The following is a 14,616-nucleotide window of genomic DNA, read 5'->3' as shown; positions in this document are numbered from 1 at the left end:
CTGATTAAAGAACTATTTCATTATTTACTAGCATAGGAATATAAAACGAGCATCCTTCTCCCTTTCCGCTGTCTCCACAGCATCATTTTTGGTGAATGTGGCTTCTCTTCTACCTTAATAAAAGAAGTCAAAATTCCCTGGGAAACCATGCTCAATAACTGTTAGCTATAATTTTAAACCTTTCAAACTCCAGTGGAAGGTAGATTAGCCTCTGAGAAGAAGTCACCAAAAATGTAAACAACTGTTTTTCACATTTGTGGAGGAAAAATAATGAGGTTGGATATTACACGAGCACTTCTTGGAGCTGCTTCCTATTTCACCCAAATGGACCTTCTGCCCTTGAGTGCACTTGGCATCAGGAAGAGAGTGTGGCATGGACCTTGGTGTACTGCGACTCTCAGATGTGTCAAGCAGACAGAGCACCAACAGCGCGATTGTCCACGTATTGGAGAAGAGCAGAGCACAGAAAACTGACTCCAAGCAGAGCCCAGTCTTTCCACCACCCCCTTCACCAAGCCTCTGCCAAGTCCGGGAGGGGAGGAGACCAGTTACTGTGGGAGGGCTAGGAGTCTCTGATGGATAAATTTGGTCTTGTCTGTTGGGCAAATGGATTTCAAATCAATAATCAATGTTTCCATTTACAGTCTGTGGATTCCCTGCAGGTTATGCAAACATCAGTCAAGCAAAATCAAGGAACATATAGAAGCTGTCCACTGGGATTCAGTCAAAATGCACATCCAGATCCTGGGAATTCCAATTTGATATTGTACTGACACCTGAAGAAGACTAGAAAACTTGATGGAAAAAGACAGGAGGGGCCATTTAAATCTTTTATTCTTAAGGAAGATCTTATTTAAAAGTGTAGTACTGATAGAACTGCACTTTCTTCCTTTACGCATGCTATAGGCTTATTTGAGGAGCAAGTTATCCACACCAGGTTCCTCACAGGTAACAAGCCATAGCAACACGCTTTCCTAGAGCCTGGGGAGCACTCAGTGGACCCCTGGTTGTCCAGGCTGGTCACAGAAAGTCTCAGCTCCAGATTCCCACCTTTGCACCCTTTAAGATGCTCTTTTGTAACTCCTCCTCCTTTCCTCTCAGATGATCTGAAATACTTCGACTTCAAGGACACCACACTTATTAAGAAATTCATATGCACATACTCTTTTAACACATATTTAATTTTTTTATTAATCAGAGATGTTTATTACACTCAAACTTTCTCATTAGTGTGAATGAGCCGGTTTCACCATAGTAGGTAAGCTTGATATATGGATTCATCCATGCAGACTTACGAGGGGTAAACTTAAGAATTTTATTAAGCTATTTTAACAATGAAAATAGCTCATCACTTCTTCCAGAAACCCTGATATAAAATATGTAAATCATATGTATAGTTATATATATGTATATATGTACATTATGTATGTGTAAAATTCCTTCATTTATAAAGTAGTCATGTCTGACTACAACAGAGACACCTGCAGGTTATTTCTAAGTGGGCCCCTTACAATATTAGTTCCATACATATGCATAAGTTTGTTTCAAAAAACGCAGGATGATGGCATTCCAAGGCCAAATGCATTTGGTCAGTGTTGGATGAAAAATGTTAATCAGGTTTCTTTAATGCTGAAATTCTAGCCATTAGTATTCTGATGCTCACTATATATTTCCAAAAATAAAATACAACATGTGGTGTCTCCCCAAATTTTTGACAATGGAACACTTTTTTTCCCCCTAGAACATATGTGGGGACTAGCATCCTATGGAATAGTCTTTGGGAGCATTTATCAGACTATCAGGAACACATGTCTATTGTTGACTTTTCAAAAGAAGGTTCATGCCACAGTAGGAGCCAGAGGAGAACGTGGTCGCATATGGGGTCAGATCTCAGCCCAGGGAATTTAAGGAACTCAATCTGATTAGCATCCTAGAATGAATCAGAATATCACAATGCTGGGTCAAACCAAAGAAGACAGAGTATAAAACCAAAATGTTCATTTGATTTCCAAAGAGAAATATAATTGTCAAGGTGACCTAATATGATTGTCCTTTGGCCAATTCTCTACTTGGGAAGGACAGTTCTGTGGAAATCCTTATCTTGTCATAAGGATGCCAGATGAATATGGATACAAAGCTAGGCATGTCAATCATTCAAAGATATGGTGGCCACATACATATCCACAAGGGATGCCCCCGAGATCTGGACCAGATAGGTCATGGCCTCCGACCTCCACTCCAGCCCCAGAATTGGCTTCTGCAGTGCTAGTCTTTCTGTACTTACAGTGATGACTAACCTCCGTCTGATGGACACTTCACTTTCTGTCAGGACATTAAAACCTTCATCAGTTCAAGGCCTTCAGTAGAGCTGAACCCTGAGCACTATGAGAGCAGGAACCACTTCTGTTTTGTTCAGCATACCCTGTTCAACGAACATTAATAGACCAAGTGTTTGGAGCCAGGGAACCATCTGTGTCTTTAATGTGGCTTGGTGTAATATTTATATATTATATGTAATATTAAATATATACATATATAATCTCCTTGTCTATATAGAGAGATATATAGATATACATAGAGAGAGAGATTCAAGGAGACCTGTTTGATTGTGTTTTTACTGCCCCAGTATAGATTAGCTCCATGGAAATTCACATTGTGTCACTCAGAGGTAAATTTCCATTTTCTTAAGAGTATCTTAATGTGGCCTGCTACGTAGTATAATCACCCCTGACAGTAGCTTTAAAATACTGTACTTTGATTCTTAGGAAGTTATTTGATTCCTTAAGTCACTTCCCCATCATGGAGGGGCAAAATTGTGCCCCGTCCTCAACTGGATCCAGTGACTCACTGGTATAAGAAGGAATAGGGGATACTTCAAGACAGGATAAGGCCCTCGGTGCAATTTCCACCTCAGAGCTCCGGGATCGGATGAGGCCTGCGCTTTACCTGAAATCTCAGCCTCACCTGGCTTCTTGCCCTGCCCTAGCCTGGTTTCCTTGCTCCTTCCCTGCTTTCGCCTGGGAGCCCTTTCTTAATAAATCATTTGCACTCGAATCATTGGCTCAGGGTATGCAGCTGGGAGAATCCAATTTAGAAGATTTACACAGGTACTTCAAAAAGTTCATGGAAAGATTCAGATTATCTTTTAATTCTATTTTTCCATGAATTTTTTGAAGCACCCCCGTACTTTATAAAGTTGCTGACAGGATCAATTAAAAACTAACGTCAAATGCTTAGAACACTGCCCGGCACCTAAGAATCTGCTGTTATCCTACAAGATGTAGCCAATGTTTTGAAACCGATTTTTTTGTTTTAATTTTTATCAGCATAATACATGTATGTGACTGAAAACTGATCAGTGCACAGAGCTTACGAAGACCTGCCAGGTTCTCAGCTATGCTGCTCTCTGCCCTCAGGATTACTCTCCAGGACAATCACATTTAACCATTTCTCATTTTAGGCTTTCTGGGTTTACCCGAATATTTTTAAACACTTGCAGTTTACCTCTATGCTTGACTTGTTGACTTGATGTATCACCTGTTCATTTCCCGCTTTAGCTCACATCTCCCACCTTCTCTTCCGCCCCTCCTAATAGAAGCATAGTGCTATTTTTACTTAACATCGTAAAGAGGCATAGTGCTATTTTTACTTAACATCGTAACTTTAAAGAGCACATGTACATCCCTATTTTTTCTGTCGACTCTAAGGCATCTCTCGATTCCTCCATGGTGCTCCCCTCCCCTTCTCCCCTCCTCCCACCCTCCAGCCTTTCATTTCTACGTGGCCAACGATGATAGAGCATCTGTATTCTCATTAAATCTTCCACGCTTTGTTTATAGGTTGTGCCAAAAATTAAAAGCCAGTAAACATTCTAATATGGCCACTTTATTATTTCCTGCAGAACCCATGATCACATATCCTTCTCAGTTTGGATTTTAGTGCCACTCAAAGAGCATATCCGAATGGATGATCGCTTCATACTCCACTAAGTGCTCAAAATCACACCACACTTTATTACGTCATTGGGTTGCATTGGTTTTTTAAATTCTTCTTTTATTTTTTGTTTGTTTTGCCTGGAGTTTCTTATTGCCCATCCTTTTGTCTTATTATTATTACAAGAAAAAAATGTACGCCTTCTTTAGGAGATAGCTACCATCTTTTAACTGCTTACTCTTTCTATAGCATTGAATCCATTCAGTTTTTCTTCTTGAAGCTCAATGACTTCTGGATCTAATTCAGAACAGCTGCTTCATATCTGGATTGTTACTTTTCCAGACAGTTTTTGTTTTTCCCGAAGTTCCTAATTTCTTTCTTTCTTTTTTTTTTTTTCCGTATTCTGGAATTCTACTGAAATCTCAAAATTTTTTTATTTCTATGGAACCCCCTTTTTTCCTGCAGGCATTTCACCTAGAACCCTCTGTCTGTATGCTCCAGTCTGGACGAGTTGCTGTCTAGACCCGCTGGCAACAATCACAGTGGGGCTTCCTGTATTGCTCTCTTGGGGAACATACACTGTTCCCTGAATCCTATGTCTTCCTCTTTCTTAGTTCATGACCTCATTTTGCTGAAGTACCTATTCAACTTTGTAAGATAGGTGTCTGAGTCTTTTTAAGTTCCAAATAGGACTTTCTCTGCTGCTGCTAGATAGAATTCTTGGTGGGATATCTTCTCCCCTTGGAATGTGGAAGGCTTTGCTCCTCTGATTTTAACATATAGCTTTGCTAATGAGAGGTATGATACCAGTTTGATTCATGTGTCTATGTAGGTGGCCTTTTATTTTCTCTCGGAAATCTTTTTTGGATCTTAAAAGATCTTTCTTTGGTGTTCTATAATTCCATGGGGGAATTATCTAGGTGTGGGTATTTTTTCTTTCAGTTGGGCTCTGAAAGGACTTGGAGAGTGATGGGGAGCTCCGTATGCTGGGGTGAGACTGTGGACTGACAGGCTTTTCTAGGGTTAGTGAGAGGAGAAAAGCACTTTCCTTGGGGGTGTTCATGTCCACGTTAGAAATCCTAATTCTTCCCCAGACGGCTTTTTCAATTTCTTTAGAGGAGAGCCTTTCCATTATTTATCTAAGATTTGAAGCCATACTGTAGGTGGAGATGGTGGGGAGGTCGACTGTTCCATAAAGAGACCCCAGCAACCACCCTGGGAATTAGTGGGGACTCACCCACCATCTCTGGGTCTTTATCCTCTCTGACTCTCTGCTGAGTGGGTGTAGCTCCCCTGGGGATAGCCGGCCGCACCTTCATCCTTTACTTTTCATCTTCCGTATTTAAAGCTAACGTTACATCTCAGATTTAACCCTTGTTAAAATACTCTTAACAAGAGTGCTCCCTAAGATGTCAACAAAGGAAATAGTGATTTGGTGAATTGCTGTAGTTTCCAAAAGAAGGCACTAAAAAACACCAGTGGATTCCCAGGTATCTGTTTTCCTTTCTTTGCAACCAGTGATTTTGTTTCAATATTTGTGTCGTTGTTGCTAACGACAGAACAATTTGTGTAAATGAAACATTCTCCAAGTTGTGCTGATGGTAAGCAAGCTGCTGAGGTGGAGGTCAAGAGAACAGCAGTCCTCCCACCTGCGTCCTCCCACCTGCGTCCTCTCACCTGTGGCAGCTGGGATGGGCTGCTGCAGCCCCAAGGGCTAGGGCCCCTCAGCCCCTGGGCAGTTCTTTACAATGCAGATTCTGTCCTACTCTCTGGAATCTACTTTCCTAATAAGCTCCCAGGTGATTCTGGTCCACAATTTGAGATGGGCTGCTAGAGTAGGTGGCTCAGGCGATACATAGAAATTTGTAGGGATGTTTTCACCAGAAGAATTTTTCTCTGTTTTCCCCTGACAACTCAAGAGACACTTAGATCTCTGCCTTAAATGCAAAAGAAGTAAAAAGACAGATTAAGGACATGTGTAGTGGTATTTCTGGAGCTGGTAACGCTGACCATATGTGAGACGGTCACACGTCATAAGCTTTGAGGCAGAATCGACTTTGCTTGCTTCTGACATTGTTACCAAGATTAAAGACAGATATCCCAGCAAGTTTTCACCTTCTGTGCATTTTCAAAACTGCCAGTTCCCGACCATCCACTTTTCTCCATCTACTTTACAAACTTCTGTCTGCTGGCGGGGGTGAGGGATGCCCGTGACAAGGGTCCCAGGAAGGGTTTGTGACTTGCACCTTGGTTCAGTTACCTTAGACCTTCTTACTTAGGGGCTGTCTGTGGCTGGCCAAGTTACAACCTCAAATTCCTCCTGTTGGGTTGTTTCAGATTCCAGTTTTTTCTTCTTGCAGAGCTTTTAGTCGGCAACAATCATGAACAATAAATACAGAGTTAAGGAGGCAAAGATATACTCGGGGGCATGGGCTTCGTTTTCAGTGGTTCGCGGGCCCAGTGATTTATTAAGACTGGAGCTTAAAGATCTGGGTGTCACTGCCCCAAGTTAAAGACAAATCCAGCTGGAGAACTCTCAGCTGCCACCCACTGATACTCTAGAGACAGTGTGTCACCGGGTTCTATGGACAACGTAAGCTGATGGCTCCTCACTTTGCTTAAAATGGCACCAAGCCTGGGCACAGCACTTTTGCCGCCCTGTGTTTGAGCGTGGAGGAAACTCTTACCATCAAAGCAAACTTGGGACAGGAGTAGAGTGCACCCCGGCCCTTCTGCGCCTCCTCTCCTCTCACACTTGTCACCCGCCCTCCCTGCGGCCCCTCCCCCATCCGTGTCTCTGTTCTTCATGCTAACTCACGGCTCACACTCAAATTAGCATCTTTCTCCTCAAAACACACATTTCACATCTCACACCAGCAGGCTTTTAAAAGCGACTTGCCTGCAGCAGGACCGAGGTGCACTGTCCACACTTTCCCAGGAGTCAAACGATTCGTGGCTGAGCAGACACCTTCAGTTTCGGCTCTGAGGCTGGGTACCTGCCGAGCCACCTCTTCTCAAGAGCACAGCTGTGGAGGGCAGCTCTGTCCAAGTGAGCAGGTATCTTTGTCTAAACCCTTACAAGGAAATAGGTGGTCCCATCTGTAGAAGTAATTCTGTTATGTTAGGAGGCCTTGGGAAGTGGCAAAACTAAGACAGAGCCACCCGGAACACCCTCTGGCTGTGTAAACTTGAGAAGGTCACTCAACCTTTCTGAGCATGAGTTTCATGTGTATAAGGTGGCAGGGATAGCATCTATCCACTTGGTTGTCTTGAAAAGCTAATTCATCATATTAAATAAAAACACTTTCTAAACTGTGAAGCACTGTCTTACTTTTAACTGAAATTGCCATGGCTGTCCTCCACCTGTGCACACCATGTCCAGCTTCCAAGTCCTCCCCAGCATTTCTAGGGGCGGCATCTTGTATACACTTAGAAATGGGTCCACTTTGATAGCAAAGCCCCCCCACCGGCTCTACCCTACCAAATCTGTGCCCTCCAGTGGGCATGGTGTGTTCCCTCCTGCGCCTGCGTCCTGCCCATAGCTCTGCTGTGGCTCCACCAGGAGAGCGCTTGCTGGTGGCTGCCCCAACCCCTCAGGACCACAAAGTCACAAAGAACAGAGAAGGATTACGCTCCTCCTTGTGGCCTCCCAAGGCAGCGTAGCCTGTTCCCTGGTGTGAATACAGAGAAGCAACTCTTTTCTTTTACCGTAGTAAGATACACATAACATAAAATTTGCCATTTTAACCATTTGAAATGTACAATTCAGTGGCTTGAGTACATTCCCAGTGTCCAACCATCACCACTGTCTAGTTACAGGACATTTTCATTCCCCCACAAGAAGCCCCATATCCGACAGCAGTTACCCCCGTTCCTCCTGCGCCCACACCCTGGCATCCTCTTCTCTGCTCTCTCTGTGCATTTGCCTTTTCTGGACATTTCACAGAAATGGAATCATACAGTATGTGGCCTTTAGCATCTGGCGTCTTTCACTGAGCCTTGTATTTTCAAGGTTTCTCTTTTTGTTATTACCTAGTGCTCTTTCTCTCCCTAGGACCAGGCTTGCACCAGAGGATGGGCTAAGGTGGGTCTGGACAGCCACGACCACCATGCTCCTGCCAGGACTCCTGGTCACTTCCAGTCACGAGGGCTAGTGGCTTCCTTCCTCCTTGCGTGGATCCTCTCCCCCTGTAAACACATCTCTGCAAAGGCCCCCCAGTTCCCAGACATGCCCAGAGGTGTGTAGACATCAGCCAGTACTGCTTCCCTGCAGGCTTTCAACCAACCCACCAGGTGCCAGCTGTGCTCACATATGCCTGAACCTCAGGAGCCCAGGAAAATGCTGGAGACCCCAACGAGACTGATTACAATAGCAGGATGTTATTCTTTGGTGTAAAGTAGATGAGGGTGTTGATAAGAATTAAACTTCCCTTAGCGTTTGAGTACCGCCTTGCTGTTCTCCAGAATCTTTCATGGATTTGCCTTTTGAATGAGGGTACGTATGACATTTTTGACTTTCTGCTCCCCTGCCTCAGAAATACTCCTGTGTAAGTCCATCCAGTATCATTCTGACCCCTCTGATAGTGTGGTTGTATTTATCTGTGGGGTCTACTGAGGAAACCTTTAGCAAAGATTCAGAATTTACAGTTGACGTGTAGAAACAAACAGGTTCTCGGTTACCCCTTTGTCATATTAGATGATTTATCTGGGGAGTTCAGAGCCACTGGTTTTGCCATAATGCTCTTTTCTCTCCAGGAAATTCAGAGTTTGATGGAATTTCATTATGTGTTTCTTTTCAGAATTGTAAGTTTTTAAATTTTCAGAATGTATTTCTGTGCATCTCTTTTTCTTTCATAGCTGCTGCTATTGTAGTTAAATTTTACATTTAACATTGGCCTATGGAGTGTATCGTAACCAGACATACAGGAAACAATCATGAAAGGACATAAATACCAAAGAGGAGAGTAAAATCTTTGACCTTGCATACCCAGGGTGTGAGTTTCACCCCAACATGCATCGCTTTATCACAAACATTCCTTGTAGTGCAAATACGTCCCTGAACCTTCCTAGCTTTATTTCATCTTTCTTTGTCATTCTTCTGTGTTCTTCTTTCACTGTGCTTTACGAAATGAGCCATCTAGAGGCACCGTATTTTCACATTTTTTTACTCTAATTTTCACGTGATCGTGTAGGTGGCTTTGGCGATTTTAGACCAGAGTTACATTTCTTTACACCCCTCCTGCTGGTCTCTGCATCCACTACATACCTGAACATATTTCATTTTCCATTATTTTTTGCTTGCAGATGCCAAATTAGTTTATGTACTCAAAGGGGTTTGCTTAGGTTTATGCCTTTCCAGTCAAGCTGCTGTTACGGGAAAGAAATACCCAAGCAACATGAACTCACTGACATGAAGAAACGGAGATACATTTGGGACCACGTCTCATTAGTAGGTTAGGGTCGGCTGCACCTATTGTCTGCCAATATCGATCTGCCAATATTCCCCAGTCTTTCCTGTTTCTAAAAGCTGATTTAGATAAATGCTTTTCTAACCAAAATCAAACAGTATGGTATTTAAGTCAACCATGAAAATAAGCGCTGACATATGTGCCCCACCTGAAGGAAATCAGGAGAGGCTTGATTTGAATCAGGCAGGAGGCCAGAAGCAATCAGGTTCCCAAAGTCCGTGACTCCACCAAAAGGAGAGGCCGGGCCCCACGCCCCAGGATCCTTCAGATTGCAGGAGACCTGGGGAGGCCAGAATTGAGCTGGGCTCCCAGATCTTCAGTAACATGTGATTTCGTACAATAGGAGGAGGGAGGGGACAATGGCAAACTAGGCTTCCTGCTAAGTTCTGATCAGGGTGGTGACGGGCACTTTCAGACCTCATGCACATGCCACCTCTACCTCAGTGTCACACTACAAGCCGCAGAATGCCTGGATGTACCTGCAAGGCAGCACATGCTCCGGACAGCTTGTTCAATGGCCCAGTGAGGACTTGCTCTGCCCGCTGGCCCATCATGGAAGCCCTCCTTGGTGCCTGAGATCACAGAATTGGTATTTGGTGTCCCTGGGGATGCTCAAGCTATTATTTCACCAATGCAGCTATGCCTTCCTTTAAACAAACCTGATTTATATGTTTAATAACTGACTTACACCAAAGGTTAATTGGGAGGATCCATCTTTCCACCACGTTCACGAGATTGGCTTTCTACTTTCTCTAGGGTTTAACATCACTCAAAACCTCCCAGACTCTCAGTTCCAGGCAGTCTGTTCTCCATTGTCCTTGAGAAGCATTGCCCAGGCCACACTGTCCCCTGGGTGTCTCTCCAGCCTGGAACATGCTCTCTTCCTGCACCTCACTCTCCTGAACCCCCTCTGCTCACACCCCACATCCACCATGAATGCTGCCTTGGCCTCTCCAGCCCACCAGGGAGCCCTCTCCTAATTCCCTTGGCCCTTTTGGTCAGTTTCACACTGTTGACCATTAAGTCAATTAACTGATATGTATCAAGCATCTGCCATTAGTGGGACTCTGTAACAGGTACTTCCAAACCTGATTGTTCCTGATGAGTTCATCTTATTTTCTCAAATAGACTGTAAGCTCCCTGAAGTCAGGACTATGTCTCCTTAAATCCTCCGTATTACCTGGCACACTACCAGTGCCTGGATGGCATTCAACAAATTTTACAAAATGATTCTTAATTTTACAAAAATAGTCACTAGTTGATTTTCTTACAAAGTTCTACAGGCCGCCTCAATATATGGTTCAATGTACATGTATTTTTGAAGAACATATTTGTTGTGTGAAGGCAGGTGTATCATATGTCACTTTACAGAACCCCTAGATCTAAAAAATGAGCATTTTAAAAAATAGGGACTAGTTTAGTATTGCAAACGGGAGTAATTACCTTTGGAAATCTTGACTAATTCTAGATAGGAGAGGAGCAGGAAGACATCGCAGCCAAGGCCCATGGCTTCAGCACTGATCCTATATTTATGTGCTCATGGGCTTGATAGAAAGCTTTTAGACTGAGATTTAGGCAAAGAAGGAATTGAACTAGGTTTTTAGCAGTAATTTTCTCCGACCATTCTTTGGTCAAACTAACTGGCTTCCTGTTGCAGAAATGTTCAACGTGAGGTGGGCGTGTGAGGACAGATTTTGGGTGCTCAGAGCTGACGGCTTTTCTCACCAACTCATACCTTTCCCATAGCAGGAAACTCTTGAAAGCCGTGTCCATTCTCTTGTCCCTTGCCTGTCTGTCCTGCGGGTGCAAACGTGTGCGATCACCACACTGTAAAACTCGTAGTCACCTGCCGTGACCCTTCGGTTTGAGGGCTCTGTCTCTTCAACCAGCTGGCAGAAGATTCAGACTCAGGCTTTTGACCCTGCAAAACTGAGAAGCATGTATTATCTTTAAATTTCAAAAAAGAACACTGTAGAAACTCAAAACTAAGATGCATCAGCAAATTGGCAGAGGTCTGAAGTGGCCAGTGAAAACGACACCACTAAATGGCACTGATGACGAATGGTAGACCACGGACACTTTAGTTTCCTGTTCTCAACGCCAGGCAAGCATTTACCCAAAGAATTAAACTGGTTGAACTTTAAAAATCTAAATCAAATCTTGAAAGCATGAGTGTATTTTCCAAGCAGTATGGAAAGAAAGAGAGGGAGAAAGTACTTTTAAAAAAAATCTCCATTCCTCCTCCACCCCCTTGGCTCGTGTTCCTCACTGCCTTGAAAAGTAATGCCAGGTGTGTTACATTCCGGTTCTTCCTAAATTTTAAAATTTAGCAAGCAGTGATTTTATTTCTCCCAGTGCCTCACAACCCCTTCAAATACCAGAGAGCTTCAGGGTGAGACGGCAAACTGTTTCTAAAGGAGACCCATCTCAGCTTGCACGGGACAAGCTGTCCAGACACAGCCAGGTGTTTGATCGCGTTTATTTCACTCCACCTTCACTTTCTTTCCTCCTAGCTACCTCATCCCTGAACTCCCAACTGCAGCAGCTCCAGCAGCTCCAGCAGCTCCAGCAGCCGCCGCCGCCACCGCCAGCCAGCCAGCACCCACAGCCAGCCCCGCCGGTGGCCTCGCAGTCCCAGCAGCCGCAGCCCCTGCCCGCCCCACCCCAGCAGCCGCCACCTGCTTCCCAGCAGCTGCCAGTGCCTCCGTCTCAGCTGCCGCAGGCTCCGCAGCCCCAGCAGCACCCACCCCACTCCCAGAACCAGAACCAGAACCAGAACCAACCGTCTCCAACCCAGCAGAGTTCGAGCCCCCCTCAGAAACCCAGCCAATCTCCAGGACACGGCCTTCCGTCGCCGCTCACGCCACCCAATCCTCTCCAGGTATGCTCTCCGTCAGCCCCCAGGGCGCAGAGGACCTTCCGTGGGCTTGTGCCGTCCCCAAGGGCAGAGGGCCAGCAAAACTTAGCACCCAGTTCTGCAGCGTCTAATTCAAATTGATGTCGTAGACACAGGGAAGAGGAAGCAAATAGCAGGCAGCTGGGGAAGCGTGTAAACGAAACGAATAGAAGCCCATTGACGTTGCCTCCAAAGGATAGATGTTATCTGTTTCCTTCAGTGAGAGGCTGGCACTGTAAGTGCACTTGTAGCCTGTAATAATTCCATTTTATGATACTTTTTGAAGGCAGCAAAGATAGCATCCAATTAAAATTATTACTAGCACAGTTTTGCAGCCCCGTGGAGAGCTGCATCTACTGTCCATGAGGCTCGGTGTTATTTCTCTACATTATGAATACAACAGTGTCTTACCTTAAGTACTTTGTGCTCTTTTGTTTCTATTTTTCTGAAGACTCTCTGGGGTTAGGAGGGCAAAGAAATTTAGCCCCAGTCTTATGTCCCAGATTCCAACCATTACTTCACAGACTAACAAGTACTCTATATTCATGCCAAGAGCCTCAACAAATATGCATCTTTATAAAATAATAAAGCTTCTATATACTAACTCTATTACTGTGAGGCTGAGGGCATCAAAAATAGGTATTTCAGGCTAACCATGAAAGCTCATCTTTAACCTACTCTCATGAGGAGGAACGGATAGGGGCATTTCCTCCCCATGATAGTAGGTATACATAACGTTAAACTTCAGGAAACCATTTTTAACTTAGGTGCCTTCAAAATAAAATAGCTTCAAAACATAATGACCGTAATGTCAATACATCACATCCAGAAATTAATAGCTCAGTCAAGTCAACTGTGCTTTGACTTACATAATGATGTTTTCCCCAGTGAGATTTCAGATGAGTGTGTCTGTAGTACAGTGACAAAGTCCGACAGAACAAGCACCTCTGCACGCATCTCAAATGCTGGCTCACCCCTCCTCAGTGGTCAGTCCAGCTCCCCCACCTAAGACGGCAGGAGCAATGGCCTCCTTGGCTCCTAAATAGCAAAACGAAATCAAGATAGATGGGTACACAGGCAGGAAGACAGGTGGGTTAGAGATTTACTATTTTTAGAACTGACTTACTTTGTTTTCACATAGCTTTGTCTCTTTGAACTTGGATTCTCAGTGATAGCCCAAAGATTTCCTGGAAATGAAAACATTTGAGTGAGATGAGTAATTGTGTTTTTCCCGGGCACTTGGGCCAAGGCTACTTTCAATTTGAACATTTTACTGAATCAAGTTCAAAGATGTATTTTTACAAATCCTACAAGGGTGAGACAACCTAATACCTTTGACACGAGACTGATATGAACATCGGCTTAAAAAAGTCTGCACCTGACATCTACAGAGAGAGTAGGTATTATCAAATTTACAAAATGTATGATTAAAGCAGCCCTAATGTTTTCAGCATTTGGAATTCAAATCTGTTGATCCAAAGAATGAGTTTAATGCTTTTTAAAAACAATCAAATTAGGTGTACCAATACACTGTGTGATTAAACACTTCCTCTATCCCAGGCATAAAATAGGTAAAAATTACCAAAAAAAAAAAAAAAAAAAAAAATCACCCTGCCTTGAGGGATGTAATTACTTAGCTCTGCTCCCAGTTGTTGCATATAGTCCAATATTCCTCCTTGTTAAGTGAAAGCTTTGAGCTTTGTGAATGTCAGCCTTCCCTGAACACTGCCAGCATCTTATAAATCTCTATTGGCCAGTGGAATCACAGAGTAGACGAGCCCAGTTGAAAGAATGTTGACAGGACTTTAGATGAGGTGACCACTCAAACTCATGGAAATAAATTCTCTTAGGAGAATTTCCAGAAGTTCTTCTAACAGTTTCCTATGGAAATCCAGGGGCTATTTTGTTTTGTTTGGGGAACAAATGAAGGCTCAGAGCCACATTTCTTTCTTTATAACCCTGAGGGGATATTCTGATTTTTCACTGTTGGGGTTTTAACTTACGTATCAGTCCATTTTTGTGTTGCTTTAATAGAATACCTGAGACTAGGTAACTTATAAAGAAAAGAAGCTTCTTTGGCTCCTGATTCTGGGACAGCTGCATCTGGCGTGGGCCACAGGCTGCTTCTGCTCATGGTGGAAAACGGCAGGCAGCCATGAGATGCAAGGAGATCACATGGTGAGAAGAAACAAGAGAGAGGGGAGAGAGATGCCAGGCTCCATTTAACAACCAGCTCTCGTGGGAACTAATAGAGCGAGAACTCACTCAGGACCCCCACCCAAGGGAGAGCATTAATCCATTCATGAGGGATCCACCCCT

General features: G+C 43.9%; 1 protein-coding gene and 1 long non-coding RNA gene across 3 annotated transcripts in view; one reads left to right on the top strand and one right to left on the bottom strand.

The window, feature by feature from the left end:
- Positions 1-14,616, top strand: part of POU6F2 (POU class 6 homeobox 2) — a 449,402-nt gene that overhangs the window by 327,877 nt on the left and 106,909 nt on the right. For both annotated transcript variants that reach the window (XM_063115068.1, XM_063115069.1), the window contains exon 5: positions 11,915-12,282. In XM_063115068.1, the coding sequence (XP_062971138.1) occupies positions 11,915-12,282 (368 nt within the window). The remainder of the gene's footprint in view (positions 1-11,914; positions 12,283-14,616) is intronic.
- LOC134391138 (uncharacterized) lies at positions 9,913-13,321 on the bottom strand. Its single transcript, XR_010024920.1, has 3 exons — positions 13,167-13,321; positions 11,137-11,330; positions 9,913-9,973 (listed from the first exon to the last, which is right to left on the bottom strand). It is a non-coding gene; the product is annotated as an uncharacterized LOC134391138 (long non-coding RNA).

The sequence above is a fragment of the Cynocephalus volans genome, chromosome 11, assembly GCF_027409185.1.
Source record: "Cynocephalus volans isolate mCynVol1 chromosome 11, mCynVol1.pri, whole genome shotgun sequence".
In the NCBI taxonomy this organism is placed as follows: Eukaryota; Metazoa; Chordata; class Mammalia; order Dermoptera; family Cynocephalidae; genus Cynocephalus; species Cynocephalus volans.
This window is presented reverse-complemented; position numbering and strand designations above follow the sequence as displayed.